At 37.7% G+C, this 27,618-nt stretch overlaps 1 protein-coding gene across 1 annotated transcript in view; it reads left to right on the top strand.

The window, feature by feature from the left end:
* Positions 1 to 27,618, top strand: part of LOC100672528 (disintegrin and metalloproteinase domain-containing protein 2) — a 114,434-nt gene that overhangs the window by 54,003 nt on the left and 32,813 nt on the right. Inside the window, exons 12-15 of the mRNA XM_064271939.1 lie at positions 437 to 573; positions 12,774 to 12,954; positions 23,158 to 23,256; positions 23,374 to 23,569. Coding sequence (XP_064128009.1) covers positions 437 to 573; positions 12,774 to 12,954; positions 23,158 to 23,256; positions 23,374 to 23,569 — 613 coding nt within the window. The remainder of the gene's footprint in view (positions 1 to 436; positions 574 to 12,773; positions 12,955 to 23,157; positions 23,257 to 23,373; positions 23,570 to 27,618) is intronic.

The following is a 27,618-nucleotide window of genomic DNA, read 5'->3' on the forward strand; positions in this document are numbered from 1 at the left end:
ATATCTTCAAATAATTCAATTATAAATGAGCATACCTTGTTCATGATTTGACACCTTTCACTTCTGTATATGTATGTGTATGTTTGTGTCTCTGAAGATTTCTTTTTCATGAGAGCCATTGTTATATACATAATTAACAAGCTACATCAGGATTTTTTTTTTTACTCTGGCATCACCAAATGAGTCATCCAATTAGATTCTGGTAAATTTTCAGATTTCATTTCTTACAGTCTTCTTATATTGATAATGGTACCTGTAACATATGAGTTAGGCCTACCTGGAGCGCATTTCTGTAGATAATGTAGTAGATGCCTCTATTGCATTCTATTATGTGAATTTCAAGATAATTGCATTATTCTCCAGGTAAATGAATTACCTCCCAAAATTTGCGCATATGTATCTGTTTTTTGTATTTTTTGTTTGTTTGTTTTCCCAGCACCCCAAAACTATAAGTCTGGAATCACTTGCAGTTATTATAGTTCAATTACTGAGCCTGAGTATGGGGATACCTTATGATGACAGCTCGAGATGTCAGTGCTCAGGAGCTGTCTGCATAATGAGCCCGGAAGCAATGTAAGATGCTTTACTTTTGTATTCTTTACAACTACAGTTTGTATGAAGATAATTTTGATGTGTTTAATTTAAGAAAGACTAAGCTGTTAAAAAATTAATAATGGTCAAATGTCAGCTGTGACTGATAACTCCCAGATCAAAATATATATTCCAATGTCCGTGCCGTGTATCTACCTCAATATCTCTAGTGATCAGGCTGAGTCAGAACAGGATGAAGAAGATTCATGCAGACAAAATCCATTGCCATTGAGTTGATTCCAACTCATAGCGACCCTATAGGACAGAGTGGAACTGCCCAATAGAGTTTCCAAGGACTGCCTGGTAGATTCAAACTGCTGGCCTTTTGGTTAGAAAACAGCTATTAACCACTACACCACCAGGGTTTCCTCTGCAAGAATAATTTATTAGTATGGCCTTGTCATGCTTTAAGTTTCAAAAATATGCAAGTAAACAGAGTGGTTAATGTATAGTTATATCACATGTGAGAAAGAATATACATTTACCACTATATTTACTTGTATATTTTTGAATTATTTTTGCATGATTTCATAGGCTAAATATAGGCTTTTGATTAATATACAAGAATGATTTATTAATATGGGTCTGTCTGCATGAATCTTCTTCATCCTACTCTCACTGCCAGAAGTCTTAACATCTATTGATTTCAGAGACACTATCACTCAGCTTTTTCCTTGTTACTTGCCAGAGAAGATCTTTTTCAGTGTCCTTATTATGCTTCAAAGATGTAATCAATTTGTTTGCTATTATTTATCATTCTTCTTAATGTACACTATGAGATTTTAGAGAACTAGGACCAAAATAGGGGATTTAGGGAAAACATCATCCAGTCAGGGACTGGAGCCACTTGTCTTTCTGACGGACAATTCTGGGACTCATTCTTTTTGTAATGCCTATCTCTCCATTCCCTCCCTCCTGCTTACACAATCGCTTCCTAAGAATGCTTGCACTGAAGTCCTTATCTCAGGCTCTACTTTGGGGGGAAATCATATTACTAAAAATAGTTATCCCAGAAGTGGCTATTGGAAACGAACCTCAATGAAATGACTGTGGAATTGAATCAATAAGTGATCTGATGACAGTAAGGAAACTCTTGGCAGGAAATGATATAAAACAAGTCCAAGTATTAAGATTTCCTGTTCTTGGATACTTACAACCAATAAGATTCAAAGAAACTAAAGATACTCTGTTAGATTATATTACAATTGGAAGATTTCTGGTTTGTTGTTGTTTTGATGAATAAAAGATTTACAATCCAGACCCCTAGGGTTCTGTTGCAGCTCCTATTGGGCTACTGGGCCCTTGTAGAGTTGAGCATGTGACCATGAAATAGTGACCATGTTACTGAAGTTGAATATCATAATCTGAGTATTTTCAGGTGCATAGAATTGTATGATTAAGTGGGCACAATAGCAATCCATCCAATAATCGAAATGGTATACCTAGGACTTGACAAGAAAAAGTTGCGATAGCACAATAAATATGGTGAACAAGGGTCCTAGACCATATCACCTCCATCTATTGCACCAATATTTCTCAAATCAGTTCACATCAGTGGCCTCTTGGAAGCTTACTAAAACTTGTTGACAGAGGAAGGAAAACCTCAGACATATTTAAAAATATTCCAACTAACATATTGAGCAATAAATAAATAAATATGCTCAATATGTTAACTGGAATATTTTTTTAAAAGTCACTGTTGTCATGCTATCACCCAGTTAGTTTTAGACCTAAAAGACAGAGCTAAATGGTAAAAGTCTTAACAAGCAAAGCTGTAAAGCAAAACTTTGATTTTTCACCTTATATGGGATGAGTCCTCCAAGTGTCTGTCAGTTTGTCGTACTGCGGGGGCTTACGTGTTGCTGTGATGCTGGAAGCTATGCCACCAGTATTCAGATACCAGAAGGGTCAGCCATGGAGAACAGGTTTCAGCTGAGCTTCCAGGCTAAGACAGACTAGGAAGAAGGACCCAGGAGTCTACTTCTGAAAAGCACCAGCCAGTGAAAATCTAATGAATAGCAGCAGAACATTGTCTGATATAGTGCTGGAAGATAAGCCCCCCAGATTGAGAGGCACTCAAAAGATGACTGGGGAAGAGCTGCCTCCTCAAAGTAGAGTCAACCTTAATGACGTGATTGGAGTAAAGCTTTCGGGGTCTTCACCTACTGATGTGGCACGACTCAAAATGAGAAGAGACAGCTGCAAACATCCATTAATAATCAGAACCTGGAATGTATGAAGTATGAATCTAGGAAAATTGGAAATAGTCAAAAGTGAAATGGAACACATAAACATCAATAGCCTAGGCATCAGTGAGCTGAAATGGACTGGTATTGGCCATTTTAAATCAGACAATCTTTTAGTCTACTATGCTGGGAATGACACCTTCAAGAGGAATGGTGCTGCATTCATCGTCAAGAAGAACGTTTCAAGATCTATCCTGAAGTACAACGCTGTCAGTGAAGGGATAATATCCATACACCTACAAGGAAGACCAGTTAATAAGACTATTATTCAAATTTACTAGGGCCAAAGATGAAGAAATAGAAGATTTTTATCAGCTGCTGCAGTCTGAAATTGATCGAACATGCAAACAAATGCATTAATAATTACTGGTGATTGGAATGCAAAAGTTGGAAACAAAGAAGAAGGATCGATAGTTGGAAAATATGTCCTTGGTGATAGAAACAATGCCGGAGATCAAATGATAGAATTTTGCAAGACCAACGACTTCTTCATTGCAAATACCTTCTTTCATCAACATAAACAGTGACTATACACATGGACCTCGCCAGATGGAACACACAGAAATCAAATTGACTACAGTTGTGGAAATAAATGATGAAAAAGCTCAACATCATCAGTCGGAGCAAGGCCAAGGGCTGACTGTGGAACAGACCATCAATTGCTCATATCCAAGTTCAAGCTGAAACTGAAGAAAAACAGAGCAAGTCCACGAGAGCCAAAATATGACCTTGAGCATACCCCACCTGAATTTAGAGACCATGTGAAGAATAGATTTGACGCACTGAACGCTGATGACCGGAGACCAGACAAGTTATGGAATGGCATCAAGGACATCATCCATGAAGAAAACAAGAGGTCATTGAAAAGACAGTAAAGAAAAGACCAAGATGGATGTCAGAGGAGACTCTGAAACTTGCAGAGCAAAAGGAAGAATTGTGAAGTAAAAGAACTGAACAGAAGATTTCAAAGGGCGGCTCAAGAAGACAAAGAAAAGTATTATAATGACATGTGCAAAGAGCTGGAGATGGAAAACCAAAAGGGAAGAACATGCTCGGCGTTTCTCAAGCTGAAAGAACTGAAGAAAAAATTCAAGTCTTACATTGCAATTGTGAAGGATTCTATGGGGAAAATATTAAAGGGCACAGGAAGCATCAAAAGAATATAGGAAGGAATACACAGAGTCATTAAACCAAAAAGAATTAGTTGATGTTCGACCATTTCAAGAGGTAGCATATGATCAGGAACCGATGGTACTGAAGGAAGAAGTCCAAGCTGCTCTGAAGGCGTTGGCGAAAAACAAGGCTCCAGGAATTGATGGAATATCAATGGAGGTGTTTCAACAAACAGATGCAGCTCTGGAGGTGCTCACTCATCTATGCCAAGAAATATGGAAGACAGCTTCCTGGCCAACTGACTGAAGAAATGTGATCCAACTGAATGTGGAAATTATAGAACAATATCATTAATATCACGTGCAAGCAAAATTTTGCTGAAGAGCATTCAAAAATGGCTGCAGCAGTATATCAACAGGGAACTGCCAGAAATTCAGGTTGGTTTCAGAAGAGGACATGGAACCAGGGATATCATTGCTGTTGTCAGATGGATCCTGGCTGAAAGCAGAGAATACCAGAAGGACGTTTACCTGTGTTTTATTGACTGTGCAAAGGCATTTGACTGTGTGAATCAAAACAAATTATAGATAACATTGTGAAGAATGGGAATTCCAGAACACTTAAGAGTGCTCATGAGGAAACTTTATATACATGAAGAGACAGTTGTTCAGACAGAACAAGGAGATAATAATTGGTTTAAAATCAGAAAAGGTGTGCATCAGGGTTGTATTCTTTCACCCTACCTATTCAATCTGTATGCTGAGCAAATAATCCAAGAAGCTGGACTATATGAAGAAGAACGGGGCATCAGGATTGGAGGAAGACTCATTAACAACCTGCATTATGCAGATGACACAACCTTGCTTGCTGAAAGTTAAGAGGACTTGAAGCTCTTACTAATGAAGATCAAAGACCACAGCCTTCAGTATGGGTTGCACTTCAACATAAAGAAAACAAAAATCCTCACAACTGGACCAACGAGCAACATCATGATAAATGGAGAAAAGATTGAAGTTGTCAAGGATTTCATTTTACTTGGATCCACAATCAACAGCCATGGAAGCAGCAGCCAAGAAATCAAAAGATGCGTCGCATTGGGTAAATCTTCTGCAAAGGACCTCTTTAAAGTGTTGAAGAGCAAAGATGTCACCTTGAAGACTAAGGTGTGCCCGACCCAAGCCATGGTATTTTCAACTGCATCATATGGATATGAAAGCTGGACAGTGAATAAGAAAGACTGAAGAAGAATTGACACCTTTGAATTGTGGTGTTGGCAAAGAATATTGAATATACCATGGACTGCCAAAAGAACGAACAAATCTGTCTTGGAAGAAGTTCCACCAGAATGCCCCTTAGAAGCAAGGATGACAAGACTGCATCTTACATACTTTGGACATGTTGTCAGGATGGATCAGTCCCTGGAGAATGACATCATGCTTGGCAGAGTACAGGGTCAGCGGACAAGAGGAAGACCCTCAACATGGTAGATTGACACAGTGGCTGCAACAATGAGCTCAAGCATAACAATTGTGAGGATGGCTCAGGACTGGGCAGTGTTTCGTTCTGTTGTTCAGAGGGTCGTTATAAGTCGGAACCGACTCGACGGAACCTAGCAACAACAACAACATGGGATGAGTGGCCAGATTGGCATCTATGAAGATCCTAAGCTTTCTGGGGTCCAGCAAAATGGACCCACTATTGCAATATCAATGATACACACATGCTATCCTTCTCCTTACTCCTTTACTCCTGCATCCTATGATTATCTCCCAAATAAACTACTTGCACTGAAGCTCATGCCTAATTTTTCCCCCCTCCTGGGCAATGTAAACAAAGACAAATGACATTATATATATTAATAATTTTGAACACTGTTCATTAAAATTTATCCTCAACTGCAAGATAGTTTTTCACATGGTATCATGATATATTGCTTGGTATGCTGATTGTTGGGCACACTGGTGGCATAGTGGCTAAGTGCTATGGCTGCTAACCAAAATGTCGGCAGTTCAAATCCGCCAGGCACTCCTGGGAAACTATATGGGGCAGTTCTACTCTGTCCTATAGGGTTGTTAAGTCAGAATTGACTCGACAGCAACGGATTTTTTTTTATGCTGATTGTAATATTTATATTGTTGAAGAAAGGATAGTAAATATTAAAAACATATTTTAAACATAAATAGTTCTTTGGACCATCCACCTCCTCCTAATTATTGTCAGGGTTTTCTCTGTTCAATTTTGAAAACAGGACGTTTTGTTCAGAGGCCTAATTAATTGCATCCCTCATTGTAGTAACCCTTCCACTAAACCCATTGCTGTCCAGTTGGTTCCAACTCATAGCGACCCTATAGCACAGAGTAGAACTGCCCCCATAGAGTTTCCAAGGAGCGCCTGGTGGATTCCAACTGCCGACCTTTGGTTAGCAGCCGTAGCTCTTCACCACTACACCACCAGGGTTTCCAAAAACCCATTTCCCTCTAGTCAATTCCAGCTCATAGTGACCCTATGGGACAGAGTAGAACTGCCCCCTAGAGTTTCCAAGGACGCCTGGTGGATCTTCAGGAGCTCTTTACTCCATTTTTTTTTTTTTTAATAATAAGCGTTAAATAGATTATTGCTTTTCCAATTGTACCTGTTTATATGACTATATTAAATCATTCAAGTTACATATAAAAGATACTATTGGAATTTTTATGAAGGTTCTCAAATTACAGATGTTTATGGATGTTCTCAAATTACAGGTACTAAGTACTATTATTGCAATATCTCCGTATTCTGTTCTGCCCTCAAATGTGAGTCTACAATTTATTAAATCTTGTTTCAATCTTACTGAGAGGGTGCCATGATTCCAAAAACCTAATTATTTTTCTTTCATAAATCTTCTGGAATAGTGTTCTCTTTGGCATCTGTGTGCTTTGCATAATAAATTATTTTAAGGGTGAGAACTATACATTGTTATCATTTATTTACTTATAAATTTAATATTTACACAGTTTTAAAGATTCAAATGAAATAGCACATAAAGGAAGTGATAATCATTCCCTACATTCAGTCCTACTCTCCAGAAATAAAATTTATTTTATGGATTCGGATTCTAGAATTCATGATGATTATATGCATAAATGTTAATTACTTATCATTTTTCTTCCTTTACTAGAATAAGATGATATACTTTTGACTTCTTGAACCATAGAAAAATGTGTACAGCTTCCTTACCCTATATTCAAACTCCCTTTCCTAACTTCTTTTTCAACTTTTTTTTTTCTTTTGGTAAAGATATACACAGCAAATAGACATCAATTGAACAATTTCTACTTGTACAGATCAGTGACATTGGTTACATTCTTCAGGTTGGGCCACCTTTCTCACTATCTTTTTCCAAAGTTTTTCACCATACTCTACACAAACTCACTGCCCCCTAAGTTTCTCAACCAACCTTTTGAGTTGCTGTTGATCTCATATAGATAATTCTTTGAAAGAACACAATGCTCAATGCACACATTCTTTTCTAATTAAGCTAAACTGCTTTTTTGTTTAAAGATGGCTTCAGCAGATAGCTTCAGTTTAAGGTTTAACATTTAAAGATTTCCTCAGGGCAATAGCCTCAGAAAGTCTGCATTCCATGAGAATTTGAAGTTCTGATCTGCATTCTCCCCCGCCCCTTTAAATCGGGATTCTTCAATATAAACTTTGATTAAATCTTGCAGTAATGGTACCTGGGCAACAACCACTTCTGATCTCATGCCGAAAGAGGTAGTTGTTCATGGAGGAAACTGGACACATATTCCAGTTATTCTGCAATTCCTGATCCTCCACCTTCCTCTGCTTCTCCAGGTGCATAGAGACCAATTATTGTACCTTGGATGGCTGCTGTCAAGCTTTTAAGATACCAGGCACTACACAGTGAGCTAAAAGGTAGAACAGAAACAATGAAATCAATATTGGACCAGTTGATTGGAATGCCCCATGAAACCATGACCCTAAAACCTTCAAACCAAGAAAATAAATCCTAAGAGGCATTTGATCGTACATAGGCAGTATCAGCACCACCTTTTTTTGCGGGGGGGGCGGGTGGGAAGAAATTTTATATATATAAGAGCATCTTAGATGACCACGCACAAATTTTGAAGACCCCAGATGCTACTGACCAAAGTAGGATGTAGAACATTTTCTTTATACACTACCTTATGCCGATTGAGCTAGATGTCCCCCAAGACTATGAGTTTGGATGTGTCTATGAAGCTTCTACAACTTTGCCTCAGTCAAGTTGTGTTGACTTGCCAGCATTGTGTACTGTCTTACTCTTCACCAAAGTTACCACTTGTCTATTGTCTAGTTAGTCTTTTTCCCTTCCCAACCTTCCCCTCCCTCGTAACCATTGAAGATTGTTTCTTCCTGTGTGTAAACTTCTTCATGCATTTTTATGATATTGTTCTAATACAGTATTTGTCCTTTTGTGACTCATTTATTTCACTCAGCATAATGCCCTCCAGATTCATCCATGTTGTGAATATTTTGCAGATTCATCATTGTTCTTTATGGTTACGTTGTGTGTATATACCATAGTTTGTTTATCTATTCATCTGTTGATGGGCCCTTAGGTTGTTTCCAACTTTTTACTATTATGAAAAATGCTGCAGTGAACATGGGTGAGCATATGTCTATTCATGTGACAGCTCTTATTTCTCTAGGATATATTCCTAGGAGTGGAATTGCTGGATCACATGGTATTTCTATTTCTAGCTTTTTAATTATCTTCAGCAAAATTTTACTTGCCTGTGTTATTGATATTGTTTGATAATTTCTGCATCCCTTTGGGTCCACTTTCTTTGGAATGGGCAAAAATATGGATGTCTTCTAGGCGATTGGCCAGCTAGCTGTCTTCCAAATTTTTGGCATAAATGAGTGGGCGCTTTTAGTGTTGCGTGTTTGTTGAAACATCTCAATTGGTATTCTGCCAATTCCTGGAGCTTTGTTTTTTGCCAGTGCCTTCAGTGAAGCTTAGACTTCTTCCTTCAGTACTTTTGGTTCTTGATCATATGCTATACCACCGCCTGAAATGTTTGAATGTCGACCGATTCTTTTTGGTACAGTGGTTGTTTATTCCTTCTGACTTCTTTTTATGCTTCCTGTATCATTCAAAATTTTGCCCATAAAATCCTTCAAAATTGCAACTCGAGGCTTGAATTTTTTCTTCAGTTCTTTCAGCTAGAGAAATGCCCAGTGTGTTCTTTCTTTTTTGTTTTTTTTTTTTTAACTCTCAGTCTTTGGACGTTTCATTATAATACTTTTCTTTGCATCCTCGAGCCACCTTTGAACTCTTCTGTTCAATTCTTTTACTGCATGATTTTTTCCATTCACTTTACGTGCTACATTCCAGAGCAGGTATCTGAGTCTCTTCTGACTTCCGCTTTGGCCTTTTCTTCCTTTCCTGTCTTTTTAATGACCTTTCACTTTATTTGTGTATGATGTTCTTGATGTCATCCCACAACTTATCGGTCATAAGGGTTTAATGTGTCAAATCTATTCTTGAGATGGTCTCTAAACTCAGATGGAATATTCCCAAGATCATATTTTGGCTCTTGTGGACCTGTTTTAGTTTTCTTCAGCTTCTCCTTGAACTTGCGTATGATCAGTTGATGGTCTGTTCTGCAGTCAGCCTCTGGCCTAAGTCTGACTAATGATATTGAGCCTTTCCATTGTCTCTTTCCATAGATGTAGTCTATTTGATTCTTGTGTTTTCCTCCTGGTGAGGTCCATGTGTATAGTTGCCACTTATGTTGTCGAAAAAGGTATTTGCAATGATTAAGTCATAAGTCTTACAACATTCTATCATGAGATGTGTGGCATCGTTTCTATCACCAAGGCCATACTTTCCAACCACCAATCCTTCTTTGTTTCTAACTTTTGCTTATCCACTCATCAGTAATTATTAATGCATCTTGATTGCATGTCTAATCAATAGCAGACTGCAGAACTTGGTAAAAATCTTCAATTTCCTCATCTTTGGCCTTAGTGATTGGTGTGTAAATTTGAATAATAGTCATATTAACTGGTCTTCCTTGTAGGCATATGAATACTATCCTATCACTGACAGCATTGTACCTAAGGATAGATCTTAAAATGCACTTTTTGATGATGAATGTGACGCTGTTCATTTTCAACATGTCATTCATGGCATAGTAGGCCATATGATTGTCTGATTCATAATGGCCAATATCAATTCATTTCAGCTCATGAATGCCTAGGATATCGATCTTTATGTGTTCTGTTTCAATTTTGATTACTTCCAGTTTTCCTAGATTCATACTTTATGCATTCCATGTTCTAATTATTAATGGATGTTTGAAGCTGTTTCTTCTCATTTTGAGTCTTGCCACAACAGCAAATAAAGTTCCCAAGAGCTTTACTCCATCCACATCAGAACAGGCAGCTCTTCCCCAGTTGTATTTTGAGTGCCTTCCAACCTGAGGGGCTCATCTTCCAACACCACATCAGTGTTTTGCTGCTGTGAATAACGTTTTCACTGGCCAGTTTTTTCAGAAATAGACCTCCAGGTCTTTCTTCCTAGTCTATCTTAGACTAGAAGCTCTGCTGAAACCTGTCCACCATTGGTGACCTTTCTGGTATTTGAAAATACCAGTGGCATAGTTTCCAGCATCACAGCAACATGTAAAGCACCACAGTATGACAAACTGACAAAAGTGTCTTGGATATTAGGAATACCTATCACCAAATATAGGAGCCCTGGTGGCGTAGCAGTTAAGCTATCTGCTCCTAACTGAAAGATCGGTATTTGAACCACCGGGCTGAACCCACCAGCTGCTCTGCTGGAGAATGATGTGGGAGCCTGTTTCCATAAAGATTCCAATCTTGATTTTTTTTTTAATCATCAAATAATGTCTCACTTAATTAGGACGTTATCAGGAGAAGGACATGATGCTTAGTAATGTAGAGGATCAGCAAAAAAGAGGGAGACCCTCAATGAGATGACTTGACACAGTGGCTGAAACAATGGACTCACAATGGTTGTGAGGATGGCCTGGGACTGGGCAGCATCTCATTCTGTTGTACATAGGTTTGCTATGAGTTTGAACTGACTGGATGGCACCTAACAACAGCAACAAATACACCTTCGTGATTATAATCTTTTAAAAATAAAGTTGATACTACTCAAAATAAAAATCCCACTGCAACACGTCAAGAATCTACTAATCATGGCAGAAGATTTCATTCATGCACACATTCAATTTTAGAAATAATTATTGAACTCTTACTCCTAGTGTAAAAATGGCCTCAGGGTAGTGTCTGACCTCTTCCAAGTTCACAAAGGGAAAGGAGAATCAAGATCAACAGCCCTGGGCTGATTCCTATGGGGCAGAGATAAGACATGCCCCCTTTGGCCACCATCTTTACCAATTCTGACACCAACCTTCACTCCCGCGGCACTCTCTACTTCTCTGCTTGGCTCGATAATTAATTGCAATGGCCACACAGAACTCACAGACAATACTCAGGATTATGGGGTTTATTAGTGAAGTAACAGGTTGCAGTTCACATTGAGGAATATTCACGATACAATTCTTCCGTCAGGACAGTCTCTTTCCAGCTGTGCAGCAGTCATGCCTGTCCCTGGCCTCTGAGCCTCTGTACTGCTCAGACAAGTGTTACAAAGTTCTTTTAGCTCTGCCAGTAAGTGCCCCAAGGTACCCTACTCTGCCAGCAAGGCTTCTGCCCAAAGGCACTCAGTTTTCTTGTTCCGTGGGCCAGGAAGCCTACCACGCCATCTCCTACCACTGCTTCTCATGCTCTCTCTCTCTCTCTCTCTCCTGGTTCCAAGAGCTTTTCAGTGCTTCAGGGATCCTGGGTCCAAAGGACTTGCCCCCATTCCTGGCTTTCTTCCTTGATAGTGATGGGATTCTCTTCTGCTCTGGAATTGGCTCTTTTTTAAGGCAAAATTGACCGACCCCCTTGGTAGGCCACAATTACCTCATTTGCACAGTCCTATCCAATCACTTTGGTGGGAGATGCAAGACCATGGTGAGGAAGGCCACACAAACATGATACATTGCACTGTACCTAATAAACAATGGGAGTGCCTTTTCTCCTGGAGTTAAAAATCTAATAGGAGAATACAGTCAATAAATAATTAAAAAATATTCCAGGTTATGATAAATTTTGAAGAAAAATAAAAGTCACTTAAAGGGAACAAAGAGTAATAAGGAGGTGATATTTTCAACGTACGGTTAGAAATATTATCTCTGAGAGTATTTTGAAACAATTGATAGAGACATGCATGTATATTGAGAGAAAATAGAGAAATGTTTGACAGAAAGGGCAGCAAAGGGCCACTGTAGTTGATCGTAGTTGAGATCGATGAAGAGGATGACCTCAGAGGAGGAAATGGTAGATAGATCGTGTTACTTTTACACTGAATGAGATGAGAAGCTATATGTAGGTTTAGACAGGGATAGAGAATAACTGTGCTTCACAGGGTTTTCCATGGCTGATTTTCAGAAGTGGATCTCCAGACTTTTCTTCCGTGGTGGCTCCGGATAGACTTGAACCTCCAAACTTTTGGTTAGCTGCCAAGTGCATAAACTGCACCAGCCCGGGACTCCTTTTTTCTACTAAAGGATATTTAATATAAATTCTTGCACGGTTGACAACCCACACGCAAAAAGATGAAAGCTTAGCACTAACAAGCTTGAGCATTTGGTCTATTATGGAATGCTATCAAATAGCTTTGTTCCAATGGTAGGCAGTTTATAGAAATAAAATAATTCTTACATAAAAATGCTGAAGTCTGCTGTATTTTTTTAGTCTTACCAGTGGCATGAAGATCTTTAGTAACTGCAGCATGGAGGATTTTGCACGTTTTATGTCAGAGCCTAAGTCCCAGTGTCTTCAAAATCAGCCACACTTAGGTCCATCCTACAAGGTGGCAGTTTGTGGTAATGGAGAAGTGGAACAAGGAGAGCAATGTGACTGTGGGTCTGCAGAGGTTGGTAATAAACTGGAAGTATATGATCTACCAGAATTATATTCAAATTTAATTAAATTTTATAGCATTACAGTGCCATTTTCCTTAATTTATTTATAAAGGCCTTAGGAAGGCATATACGGATTATAACAAGCTAATGAATTTTGATTTTATTTATTTATTTATTTATTTTTTGTACCCTTGTATATTAGTATATAGATTCAGTGATTTGTAGATTATCCACATAGGTAAATTTTGAGTTCATAAAATTTTACAACTGAGTTTACCGGTACCATTTGGGTCATATTCTGCCCTAGTATATCTTTGAAACCTGTGATCATCAATCATTTGGAAAAATAAATATAAATATGTCACAGTGGAACAAGAAAACATAGAAGTCATGCTTGTGGCTTTTGACTGTTTGAATCCAGGTCAACATTTAAGCCAAAAAGACTCAGAACATACATAATCAGGCAAAGCCAGATTTTCAACCCATAGAAATTATATAAAGCTGCTGGATTGGAAGGGAGGTGGTAAGAGTAGAGATGAAGGGAATGCAGTGAAGGAGAGGTATTGTGAGACTCAGGTCAAGCGGTAGAGACCTGAAAGAATCAAGAAAACATGAATGGCATTCCGTGTCCGCTATTGCAGAGGCTAAGACCATTCATGTGCACCCTTCCCAACATGAAAAATGTGTCTCTAGATACCTAGATTAGGTAATATGTTGGTAGAGAATTATTTTCACCACCACCCACTTATTTTTCTGTTTTTTGTTTGGGGTCTTAAAGTAACCATCTTAAATACCCATGAAAAATTGACATGAATAAATCTTAATTCCATTAAGTGCCATATAATCGAGTTCTGAACCTCTGTGGTATAACTTTCCCCTCTGGAATTCCATGTAGAAGGCAATAGCAACAACATTTATTGAGCAGAGTAGCTCTGGAAATACTGCATAATCAGTGTGCCCTAGGAAGTACCTTGTTATAACACATATTAAGACTAGTGAAATCTACAAATCACTTTTGTGTAACTAGTTAAGTTTTTGCTCAATAACCCCATTTCACAGCCCTAGGAATTTTCAAAATGTTAAAATGTGTGTATTTGTGTTTGTGTCTTCAGTATTGTTTCTTCAGTCTTCTTTTTTATCCATTACCCTTATTAGCCCTTGGAATAGGTTTTTTGTTTTTTTTTTTTTTTTAATTTTTATTGTGCTTTAAGTGAAAGTTTAAAAATCAAGTTGGACTCTGATACAAAAATTTATAAACACTTTCCTGTATACTCCTAATTGTTCTCCCCCTAATGAGACAGCACACTCCTTCCCTCCACTGTCTTTTCTTGTCTGTTCGGCCAGCTTTTGACACCCTCTACCCTCTCATCTCCCCTTCAGACAGGAGATGCCAACATAGTCTCATGCGTCTACTTGACCCAAGAAGTTCATGCTTCACCAGTATCATTGTCTATCCCATAGTCCAGTCCAATCCCTGTCTGAAGAGTTAGCTTTAGGAATGGTTCCTGTCTTGGGCTAACAGAAGGTCTGGGGACCATGACCTCTAGGGTCATTCTAGCCTCAGTCAGACCATTAAGTCTGGTCTTTTTATGAGAATTCAGGGTCTGCATCCCACTGCTATCCTGCTCCCTCACAGGTTCTCTGTTGTGTTCCCTGTCAGGACAGTTTCCTGTAGGTTGTAGCCGGGCACCATCTAGTTCTTCTGGTCTCAGGCTGGTGTAGTCTCTGCTTTATGTGGCCCTTTCTGCCTTTTGGGCTCAAAATTACCTTGTGTCTTTGGTGTTCTTCATTCTCCTTTGCTCCCGGTCTGTTGAGAACAGTTGATGTAACTTAGATGGGCACTTGCTAGCGTTTAAGACCTCAGATGCCACTCTCCAAAGTGGGATGCAGAATGTTTTCTTAATAGATTTTATTATGCCAATTAACTTAGATGTCCCCTGAAACCATGGTCCCCAAACCCCTGCCCCTGCTACTCTAGTCTTTGAAGCATCCAGTTTATTAAGGAAGCTACTTTTGGTTTAGTTCAATGGTACTGACCTCTCCTGTACTGTGTGTTGTCTTTCCCTTCACCTAAAATAGTTTTTATCTACTATCTAATTAGTGAAATCCCCTCTCCCTCCCTCCTTCCTTCCCCCTCTCATAACCATCAAAGAATATTCTCTTCTCTGTTTAAACTATTTCTCAGGTTCTTATAATAGTGGTCTTATACAATATTTGTCCTTTTGCAACTAATTTCACTCAGCATAATGCCTTCCAGGTTCCTCCATATTATGAAATGTTTCACAGATTCCTCACTGTTCTTCATCTATGTGTAGTATTCCACTATGTGAATATACCATAATTTATTTACCCATTCATCCGTTGATGGGCACCTTGGTTGCTTCCATCTTTTTGCTATTGTAAACAGTGCTGCAATGAACATGGGTGTGTATATATCTGTTTGTGTAAAGGCTCTTATTTCTGTAGGATATATTCCAAGGAGTAGAATTGCTGGATTGTATGATAGTTCTATTTCTAGCTTTTTAAGGAAGCACCAAATTGATTTCCAAAGTGGTTGTACCATTTTACGTTCTGACCAGCGGTGTATAAGTGTTCCAGTCTCTCCACAACCTCTCTAACAGTTCTTGTTTTGTGTTTTTTGGACTAATGCCAGCCTTGCTGGAGTGAGATGGAATCTCATTGTAGTTTTGATCTGCATTTCTCTAATGGTTAATGATCGTGAGCATTTCCTCATGTATCTGTTAGCTACCTGAATGCCTTCTTTAGTGAAGTGCCTGTTCATATCCTTTGTCCATTTTTTAATTGGGTTATTTGTGTTTTTGTAGTTGAACTTTTGCAGTATCAAGTAGATTTTAGAGATCAGGCCCTGATCCAAAATGTCATAGCTAAAAACTTTTTCCCAGCCTGTAGGTAATCTTTTTACTCTTTTGCTGAAGACTTTGGATGAGCATAAGTGTTTGATATTTAGGGGGTTCCAGTTACCTGGCTTCTCTTCTGCATTGCTAATAACATGTTGTGTACTGTTTATGCCATGTATTAGGGCTCCTAGCATTGTCCCTATTTTTTCTTCCATGATCTTTATCGTTTAGATTTTATTTTTAGGTCTTTGATCCATTTGGAGTTTGTTTTTGTGCATGGTGTGAGGTATGGGTCTTGTTCCATTTTTTGTAGATGGATATCCAGCTATACTAGCACCATTTGTTAAAAAGGCTGTCTTTTCCCCATTTTACTGGCTTTGGGCCTTTGTCAAATATCAGCTGCTCATATGTGGATGGATTTATGTCTGGATTCTCAATTCTGTTCCATTGGTCTATGTATCTGTTGTCGTACAAGTACCAGGCTGTTTTGACTACTGTGACAGTACAATAGGTTTTAAAATCAGGTAGAGTGAGACCTCCCATTTTGTTCTTTTTCAGTAATGCTTTACTTTATTTTTTTTTTACTTACCCAGGGCCTCTTTCCCTTCCATATGAAGTTGGTGACTTGTTTCTCCATCTCATTAAAAAATATCATTGGAATTTGGATAAGAATTGCATTGTTTCTAAAGATGGCTTTTGGTAGAATAGAAATTTTTACAATGTTAAGTGTTCCAATCCATGAGCAATGTCTTTTTTTCCGCCTATGTAGGTCTCTTTTGGTTTCTCGCAGTAGCATCTCATAGTTTTCTACGAATAGGAGTTTTGCATCTCTGGTAAGTATTTTATCTTCGTAGGGGCTACTGTAAATGGTATTGATTTGGTGATTTCCTCCTCGAGGTTCTTTTTGCTGGTGTAGAGAAATCCAACTGATTTTTGCGTGTTTATCTTGTCTCCCGATACTCTGCTGAAATCTTCTATTAGTTTCAGTAGTTTTCTGGAGATTCCTTAGGGTTTTCTGTGTATAAGATCATGGCATCTGCAAATACAGATACTTTGACTTCTTCCTTGCCAATCTGGATGCCCTTTATTTCTTTATCTACTTAATTGCTCTGGCTAGGACCTCCAGCACAATATTGAATAACAGTGGTGATAAAGGGCATCCTTGTCTGGTTTCCCGTTCTCAAGGGGAATGCTTTCAGACTTTCTCCATTTAGGATGATGTTGGCAGTTGGCTTTTTATAAATGCCCTTTATTATGTTGAGGAATTTTCCTTCTATTCCTATTTTGCTGAGAGTTTTTATCATGAATGGGTATTGAAATTTGTCAAATGTCTTTTCTACATCAATTGATAAAATCATGTGGATCTTGTCTTTTGTTTTATTTATATGATGGATTACATTGATTGTTTTGCTATTGTTGAACCATCCCTGCATACCTGGTATGAATCCCACTTGGTCATGGTGAATTATTTTTTTAATATGTTGTTGAATTCTATTGGCTACAATTTTGTTGAGGATTTTGCACCTAAGTCCATAAGGGGTATAGGTCTGTAATTTTCTTTTTTGTGGTGTCTTTACCTGGTTTTGGTATCAGGGATATGGTGGCTTCATAAAATTAGTCTGGGAGTATTCCATCCTTTTCTATGCTCTGAAATACCCTTAGTAGTACCGGTATTAATTCTTCTCTGAAACTTTGGTAGAATTCTGCAGTGAAGCCATCCGGGTTGTTGGTAGGTTTTTTCTTTTCTTTCTTTCTTTTTTTTTTTTTAACAGTTTTTATTGTGCTTTAAGTGAAAGTTTACAAATCAAGTCAGTCTCTCACACATAAACCCATATACACCTTGCTACACACTCCCAATTATTCTCCCTTTAATGAGACACCAGCTTTCTCCCTCCACTCTCTTTTTGTGTCCTGTTCGCCAGCTTCTAAACCCCTCTACCCTCTCATCTCCCCTCCAGGCAGGAGATGCCAACATAGTCTCAAGTGTCCACCTGATCCAAGAAGCTCACTCCTTACCAGCATCCCTCTTCAACCCATTGTCCAGTCCAATCCATGTCTGAAGAGTTGGCTTCGGGAATGGTTCCTGTCCTGGGCCAACAGAAGGTCTGAGGGCCATGACCACCAGGGTCCTTCTAGTCTCAGTCAGACCATTAAGTCTGGTCTTATGAGAATTTGGGGTCTGCATCCCACTGCTTTCCTGCTCCCTCACGGGTTCTCTGTTGTGCTCCCTGTCAGGGCAGTCATCGGTTGTAGCTGGGCACCATCTAGTTCTTCTGGTCTCAGGATGATGTAGACTCTGGTTCATGTGGCCGTTTCTGTCTCTTGGGCTCATAATCACCTTGTGTCCTTGGTGTTCTTCATTTTCCTTTGATCCAGGTGGGTTGAGACCCATTGATGCATCTTAGATGGCCACTTGCTAGCATTTAAGACCCCAGACGCCACTCTTCAAAGTGTGATGCAGAATGTTTTCTTAATAGATTTTATTATGCCATTTGACTTAGATGTCCCCTGAAACCATGGTCCCCAGACCCCTGCCCCTGCTACGCTGGCCTTTGAAGCATTCAGTTTATTCAGGAAACTTCTTTGCTTTTGCTTTAGTCCAGTTGTGCTGACCTCCCTGTATTGTGTGCTGTCTTTCCCTTCACCCAAAGTAGTTCTTATCTATCTAATTAGTGAATGCCCCCTCCCACCCTCCCTCCGTCTCCCCTCTTTTAACCACAAAAGAATGTTTTCTTCTCAATTTAAACTATTTCTCAAGCTCTTATAATAGTGGTCTTATACAATATTTGTCCTTTTGCAACTCACTAATTTCACTCAGCATAATGCCTTCCAGGTTCCTCCATGTTATGAAATGTTTCACAGATTCCTCACTGTTCTTTATCTATGTGTAGTATTCCATTGTGTGAATATCCCATAATTTATTTATCCATTCACCCGTTAATGGGCACCTTGGCCACTTCCATCTTTTTGCTATTGTAAACAGTGCTGCAATAAACATGGGTGTGCATATATCTGTTTGTGTAAAGGCTCTTATTTCTGTAGGATATATTCCAAGGAGTGGGATTGCTGGATCGTATGATAGTTCTATTTCTAGCTTTTTAAGGAAGTGCCAAATCAATTTCCAAAGTGGTTGTACCGTTTGACATTCCCACCAGCAGTGTAGAAGTGTTCCAATCTCTCCACAGCCTCTCCAACATTTCTTGTTTTGTGTTTTTTGGATTAATGCCAGCCTTGTTGGAGTGAGGTGAAATCTCGTTGTAGTTTTCATCTGCATTTCTCTAATGGCTAATGATTGTGAACATTTCCTTATATATCTGTTAGCTACCTGAATGTCTTCTTTAGTGAAGTGTCTATTCATATCTTTTGCCCATTTTTTAATTGGGTTGTCTTTTTGCAGTTGAGTTTTTGCAGTATCACGTAGATTTTAGAGATCAGTTGCTGATCAGAAATGTCATAGCTAAAAACTTTTTCCCAATCTGTAGGTAGCCTTTTTACTGTTTTGGTGAAGTCTTTGGATAAGCATAGGTGTTTGATTTTTAGGAGCTCCCAGTTATCTAGTTTTTGTTCTACATTCTTTATAATGTTTTGGATACTGTTTATGCCATGTATTAGGGCTCCTAACGTTGTTCCTATTTTTTATCCCATGATCTTTATCATTTTACATTTTATATTTACGTCTTTGATCCATTTGGAGTTAGTTTTTGTGCGTGGAGTGAGTTATGGGTCTTGTTTCATTTTTTTGCAGATGGATATACAGTTATGTCAGCACCATTTGTTAAAAAGACTGTCTTTTCTCCATTTAACTGTTTTGGGGCCTTTGTCAAATATCAAGTGCTCATATGTGGATGGATTTATGTCTGGATTCTCAATTCTGTTCCATTGGTCCATGTATCTGTTGTTGTTCCATTACCAGGCTGTTTTGACTACTGTAGGGGTATAATAGGTTCTAAAATCAGGTAAAGTAAGGCCTCCCACTTTGTTCTTCTTTTTCAGTAATGCCTTATTTGTCCGCGGTCTCTTTCCCTTCCATATGAAGCTGGTGATTTGTTTCTCCATGTCATTAAAGAATGTCATTGGGATTTGGATTGGAATTGCATTAAATGTATAGATCGCTTTTGGTAGAATAGACATTTTCATAATGTTAAGTCTTCTTATCCATGAGCAAGGCAAGTTCTTCCACTTATGTAAGTCTCTTTTGTTTTCTTGCAAAAGTGTTCTGTAGTTTTCTTTGTATAAGTCTTTTACATCTCTGGTAAGATTTATTCCTAAGTATTTTATCTTCTTGGGGGTTACTGTAAATGGCATTGATTTGGTGATTTCCTCTTCGATGTTCTTATGTTGATGTAGGGGAATCCAACTCATTTTTGTATGTTTATCTTGTATCCCAATACTCTCCTGAACTATTAGTTTCAGTAGTTTTCTTGAGGATTCGTTAGGGTTTTCTGTGTATAAGATCATGGCATTTGCAAATACAGATCCTTTGACTTCTTCCTTGCCAATCTGGATACGCTTTATTTCTTTATCTACCTAATTGCTGTGGCTAGGACTTCCAGCAAAATGTTGAATAACAGTGGTGATAAAGGGCATCCTTGTCTGGTTTCCCGATCTCAATGGGAATGTTTTCAGGCTCTCTCCATTTAGGGTGATGTTAGCTGTTGCTTTTGTATAAATGCCCTTTATTATGTTAAGGAATTTTCCTTCTATTCCTATTTTGCTCAGAGTTTTTATCATGAATGAGTGTTGAACTTTGTCAAATATCTGTTCTGCATCAATTGTTAAAATCATGTGATTCTTGTCTTTTGTTTTATTTATGTGGTGGATCACATTAATTGTCTTTCTAATGTTGAACCATCCCTGCATCCATAAACCTGCATACCTGGTATGAATCCCACTTGGTCATGGTGAATTATTTTTTTTGATATGTTGTTGAATTCTATTGGCTAGATTTTTGTTGAGGATTTTTGCATCTACATTTGTGAGGGATATAGGTCTATAATTTTCTTTTCTTTGGTGTCTTTACCTGGTTTTGGTATCAGGGATATGCTGGCTTCATAGAATGAGTTTGGTAGTATTCCATCCTTTTCTATGCTCTGAAATACCTTTAGTGGTAGTGGTGTTAACTCTTCTCTGAAAGTGTGGTAGAACTCTGCAGTGAAGCTGCCTGGACCAAGGCTTTTTTTTGTTGTTGTTGGGAGTTTTTTGATTACCTTTTCAATCTCTTCTTTTGTTATGGGGCTATTTAGTTGTTCTACCTCTGTGTTAGTTTAGGTATGTAGGGTGTTTCTAGGAATTCATCCATTTTCTAAGTTCAAATTTATCGAGTACAATTTTTCATAGTAATCTGATATGATTCGGTTAATATCAGTTGGGTCTGTTGTAATATCACCCATCTCATTTCTTATTTGGGTTGTTTGCTTCCTCTCCTGTTTTTCTTTTGTCAGTTTGTCCAGTGGTTTATCAATTTTGTTGATTTTTTCAAAAACCAGCTTTTGGTCTTGTTAATTCTTTCAATTGTTTTTCTGTTTTCTATTTCATTTAGTTCAGCTCTAATTTTTATTATTTGTTTTCTTCTGGTGCCTGTGGGTTTCTTTTGTTGCTCTCTTTCTATTTGTTCAAGTTGTAGGGATAATTCTTTGATTTTGGCCCTTTCTTCTTTTTGGATGTGTGTATTTACTGATGTAAATTGGCCTGTGAGCCCCGCTTTTGCTGAGTCCCAAAGATTCTTATAGGAAGCGTTTTCATTCTCACTGGATTCTATGAACTTCTTTATTCCATTCTTAATGTCTTCTATAATCCAGTCTTTTCTCAGCAGGGTATTGTTCAGTTTCCAAGTGTTTGATTTCTTTTCCCTGCTTTTCCTGTTATTGATTTCCACTTTTATGGCCTTATGTTCAAAGAAGATGCTTTGTAATTTTTCAATGTTTTAGATTCTGCCAAGGCTTACTTTATGACCTAATATGTGGTCTATTCTAGAGACTGTTCCAAGTGCACTAGAAAAGAAAGTATACTTGGCTGCTGTTGGGTGGGGTGTTCTGTATATGCCTATAAGGTCGAGTTGGTTGATTGTGGCATTTAGATCTCCCGTGTCTTTATTGAGCTTCTTTCTGGATGTCCTGTCTTTCACCAAAGGTAGTGCGTTGAAGTCTTCCACTGTTATTGTGGAGCTGTCTATCTCCTTTTTCAATGCTGTTAGAATTTGTTTTATGTATCTTGCAGCCCTGTGTTGGGGGCATAAATATTTATTATGGTTACATCCTCCTGGTATATTGTCCATTTAATCATTATATAGTCTCCTTCCTCATCCTTTGTGGTGAATTTAAGTTTGATGTCTATTTTATCAGAAATTAATATTGCCACTTCTGCTCTTTTTTGGTTGTTGTTTGCTTGATATATTTTTTTCATCCTTTGAGTTTTAGTTCGTGTCTTTAAGTCTAAGGTGTGTCTCTTGTAGGCAGCATATAGACAGATCATTTTTTTTATCCATTCTCCACTCTCTGTCTCTTTATTGGTGCAGCTGATGGATTTGAACTGCCGACCTTTTGCTAACAGCCAAACAGTTAACTACTGCACCACCAGAGCTCCTTAAAAAGTACCCCAAAACTCAAAAAAACATTGCCTACAAGTCAATTCCAACTCATAGTGACCCTATAGGACAGAGTAGAACTGGCCCATAGAGTTTCCAAGGAGCGCCTGGTGGATTCAAACTGCTTGCCTTTTAGTTAGTTTTTGAGCTCTTAACCACTGTGCCACCAGGCCTCCTTTTATATGTATACAATATTTTATTGTGTTTTGGTGAAAGTTTTCACAGGAAATTATGTTTCCATTTGACAATGCCTACACAAATTATTTAGTGATGTTGGTTACATGCATCAACATTCTCTTTAATTGTGTTCTGGTTGTTCCATTTACAGAATTCTAGATCCCTAGAGTCCCTTATCTTCTCATCTTTGCTTTAGAGTGATTGTTGACATTTTTGTCTCATATAGATGGTATTTTACTAGAGTACTTTACTTACAGGTAATATTCTTTATTTTGTGTGCCAATCTGATATTTCGCTAAAGGGTGACCTCAGGAGATAGTTTTTGCTCAAGGTTTAAATGGTATCTGTCTTTTTTGATGTCTTGGCTGTGGTGGACTCCAAGACTTCAGAAAATCTTGCTACCAGTATACCCAGACCATATAGTTGGCACTGCCTTTTAAATAAAAGAGTGAATAATGAGCTTTATTTCTTATGTTTTCTAACATGTAACTTAAGCATCTGTCTGTTTATTATGTAATATATTGTTCTCACTAAAATATCTATTCAAGGTAGATAAAAGTTGGAAGACACTTCAGAGCATTTGATTTGCCTTTCAGGATTGTGCTGCCCAGTCAACACCATGCTGTAGTAGTGGCACTTGTACACTGACACCAGGGTCACAGTGTGCTCATGGAGAGTGCTGTCATAATTGTAATGTAAGAGCTATTTCATTTCTATATAAAAACCTATATAGTCCACATTAAATAAAGTGATCATTCTTGTCATATGTTCACAGTCTGCTTTACTCAGTGTCATTTGCTCTGTTCCATCAGTTTAAGGTAAAAGGAGAAGTGTGTAGGTCTGCCATGGATGAATGTGATCTAAATGAATATTGCAATGGATCATCTGCAGCATGCCAAGAAGATCTTTTTATTCAGAATGGACATCCATGTGGAGGGAATCAATGGATCTGTCTGGACGGAAAATGTATGGATGGGATGAAACAATGTAGCAGTATATTTGGTGAAGGTATTTATTCTGATTTGATATCTATAAGCATATTTCTAAAAACAGAAAAGAACGATAGATGTTTATATAGGGCTTTAGTTTCTCTTTAGTAATGTGATTTTTTAATATAAATACTGTGAAAGATTTTAGAAAAGGAATATGGTAAAAAATAAAACATGTAACAGTAACCTGGAATTAAACTTCTGAGTTATTTCCACAAAATAATAAAGGGAAAGGTTCAGAGTCTTTGAGTCTTCTGTATTCAAGAAGGAAGAAGGCAGACCCAGCACAAGTTACAATATCCTTTTCTCACTCCACATTCACAGTTTTGGGGGATAAATATAGAATAAGTAAATAAATATGACTATAGGCATTAAAAAGATCATAAATATATGTAGGCACATGAATATACTTTAAACCACATATGCAGAGACACACCTCACATGCACAATTCACATCTAAGAACTACAAGGAGAACTCATGAAAATCTCAAAGACAACTCAGGAAAAATCAGAAAGACTGTAATCATTGAAAGGAGGCATACGCTAAGGTTGAAAACCACAGCACAGGGTGTACATAAAATTGTGCTGAAGATGGGAGCAGGAGCAATGGCAATGGTATTCCATGCCTGTATCAGAAGGATGAAGAGAAACCAAAGGAGGAAATATTTAGGGTATTCATAGAAACAACCTTATGGGCTAGCTTTCTCTCAACAGAAATAGGAAGCAACTCCAACTGTAATTTCTGTATTAACAGAGGTGGCAAAGTGATTTATCAAGGCCCCAAATAAGCACACAATAAGGAATGATTACCGGTTTTGAAGAAATCTAACACGAAGATACAAAGAAAGAAACTTAGAAAACGGATTAATACCCTTCTGAGGAAGTAAATAATTTGGAACTGCAATGAGGATATTTTGTAAAAAGAAAAGAAAGACGGAGAGAATCAAAGGCAGGCAGAGAGAGAGTAAGGAATGGATGGAGGAAGAAAGGGCAGAGATAGGCAGTTAGTTAGGGAGAGAGAGAAGGAAAGAAAAAGATTGAAATGAAAGGTATACTGGCTCAGTTTAAAAATAAATCAGCATACTGGATAAGTCACTGAAAATGTAGAACATAAATTTAAGCAGAAAGATGGAATTTGAAAATTCTGCCTGAATGATAAAAAGATAGAAAAGAGAAAATGCACAAAACCACATATTGAACTTATGTAATTTACTTTCCAAATTCATCTCTGTAAGAATTGGTTGTGAATGATATTCAAAAAGAGTAAATCATAAACTGGGACAAAGAAGAATGAAACAAGAAGAAATGATATTCACAGGAAAAGTAAAAGTCATTGCTTTGTCTAAAAAATATATATATATGTTGTCAAACCCCTACCTACAAGTTGCCTTTGAGTCACTTCTGACTCATGGTGGCCCCATGTGTTGCAGAGTACAATTGTGCTCCATAGGGTTTTCATGGTTGTGACCTTTTGGAAGCAGATTGCCAGGCCTTTCTTTCAAGGCGCTTCTGAGTGGGCCTGAACAGCCAAACTTTGGGTTAGTAACCATGTGCTTAACCATTTGCACCACCCAGGGACTCCAGTTAACTTCTAGAGGAATAAAAACAGAAAACCATATTTTTTCCCTGAAAAAAATCCAAGCAAAAAACACCTAGTCATCCCAATAGAATGTAGCACAGAAGGAAATTTAAAGGAAGAGACTATGTCAAACTGTAGGAATATTTTCAGACATAACCAGAAACTTCCAGGAAAATGTACAGAAGTTAAACTCTATACAATATTTTTTTCTTTTTTTTTTCAAATTTTGATATAGGTGAAAGTTTGTGGAGAAAATTAGTTTCTCATTAAACAATTAATACACGGATTGTTTTGTGATGTTGGTTGCCAACCCCACAATGTGTCAACTCTCTCCCCTTCTCCATCCCCAGTTCCCTGTTTCCATTTGTCCAGTTTTCCTGTTCCTTACTATCTTCTCATTTTTGTTTTTGGGCTCGTGTGCCTATTAGTCTCGTATACATGATTGAACTATGATGCACATCTCTCACGTGTGTTATTGTTGGCCCTATAGACCTATCTAAACATTGGCTGAAGGGTGAACCTAAGGAAATCTGTTCAGCTGTTTTACTTCATCATTTCTTCCATTCATGGAAACAAACCATCAACCAATGAATGAACAAAATATGGAATATTATTAGGCAATAAAAAGTAATGAAGTGCTGATAAGTGCTAAACATGACTGAACCTTAAAAAAACATGATAAACCAAAGAAGGTAGTCACAAAAGAACACACAGTTTGTGATTCCATTCAGGTCAAGTGTCCAGAAGAGGAAAATCTATAGAGATAATAAGTAGATTAATGGATGCCAAGCCTGGGGTGAAGGGGTGGTATGTTGCATGATTGCTAAAGTATGAAAGATTATTTTGATTTGATAAAAATGTTCTAAAATTAGAATATGAAAGTGGTCGAACAACTCTGAGAATATACTAAAAATCATTTACTTGTATACTATGAATGAGGGAATTGTATCATAGGAGAATTATATCTTGTTTAAGCTTTTTTCTGGCTCCTTGCATGCAACAAACAGTTAAGTGCTTGACTACTAGCCAAAAGGTTAGAGGTTTGAATTCACCCAGAGACACTTCAGAAGACAGGTCTTGCATCTCTTTTCCAAAGGTCACAGCCTTGAAAACCCTATGGACTCAGAATCATCTCAAAAGCCACTCACAAAAACTAACAAAAAAAAAAAAACTTTCTTCTAAAGAAAAAGTGCAGTTCAAAAAAAAGGTGAAATAATTCTGAAATGATTCTTTGCCAACATGCCTACACTAAAAAAAATTGCAGTTCCTTGGGTAGGAAAAACAAATGAGCCCAAATGAAAATATGGAAGTGCATGAAAGAAAGGAAAATGAAAAAATACAAATCAATAATTATGTCTCGTGGAGTTAAATAAGGAGCCCTGGTAGCACAATGGTTAAGTGCTCGCCCGCTAACCAAAATGTCAGCAGTTCGAATCCACTAGCCCTCCGTGGGAGAAAGATGTGGCAGTCTGCTTCCTTAAAGATTACAGCCTTGGAAACCCTGTGGGTTAGTTCTACTCTGACCTATAGGGTTGCTATGAGTTGGAATAGACTTGATGCGAAGACAGGGTTTTTTTCCCCCCCACTGGTTTGGAGTTAAAGCATATGTAGAATTAAATGCATTTAAAAATACAGGTATGTATTCAAAATTACAACGAACCACGTTTACCACCATCTTTTTTTTTTTTTTGTACATCTTATCATTAGTCATAGGTACTACATACAATGTTGCAAGGGGATAACTTGCTGATGTTATCATTCTCAGATGTTTTCTCGCAGATATTCAAAATTTGAATTTATAAAGATACTGATAACAAAAAGCAATAATAATGAAAGCAAACAAACAAAAAAAGAGGTATTTGACTTACATCAGAACTGACTTGGAATGGAGTCCCCAAAATGAAACCCCGTTGTAAGTCAGGGACTACATGTAATGCAAATTCTCAGGGGAAAATGAAACATAAAATGTGTACTATTCTATCAGAATAATAGAAGTGATAGTGGAACAATTATTATTAGTCCATATTAAATTGAGATTCATGCTTTAATCTTAGGGAAACTCCTCAAATGGCAGTAAAAGTATATGACAGAGATGATAGATAGATAATAGACGATAGATGATAGATAGAAAGACAGATGATAGGTAGATAGAAAATGGAAATGGAGACAAAATGTAGGAATAAAGAACATAATGGGACAAACAGAAAAATAATAGAATAGCAAGGTGCTAAATACACATCCAACTATATAAAATATTACATTAAATGTAAACGAGCTAATAATGCAAAGTAAAACCTAAGATTGGCTTAAAGAACAAAAAGAAACATTAACTATATTCTTCTTTTGCACGGCACACTGAAATGTAAGTAAAGAAAAGAGTTGAAGGTAAAAAAATGTGAAGAATATACCATGTACGCACCAACTAAGATCTGTTAGATATCAGAGAAAGTAGACTTTGATGTCAGAAACATCACAAGCAGGAAAGGAAG

This window comes from Loxodonta africana, chromosome 19, assembly GCF_030014295.1.
Source record: "Loxodonta africana isolate mLoxAfr1 chromosome 19, mLoxAfr1.hap2, whole genome shotgun sequence".
In the NCBI taxonomy this organism is placed as follows: Eukaryota; Metazoa; Chordata; class Mammalia; order Proboscidea; family Elephantidae; genus Loxodonta; species Loxodonta africana.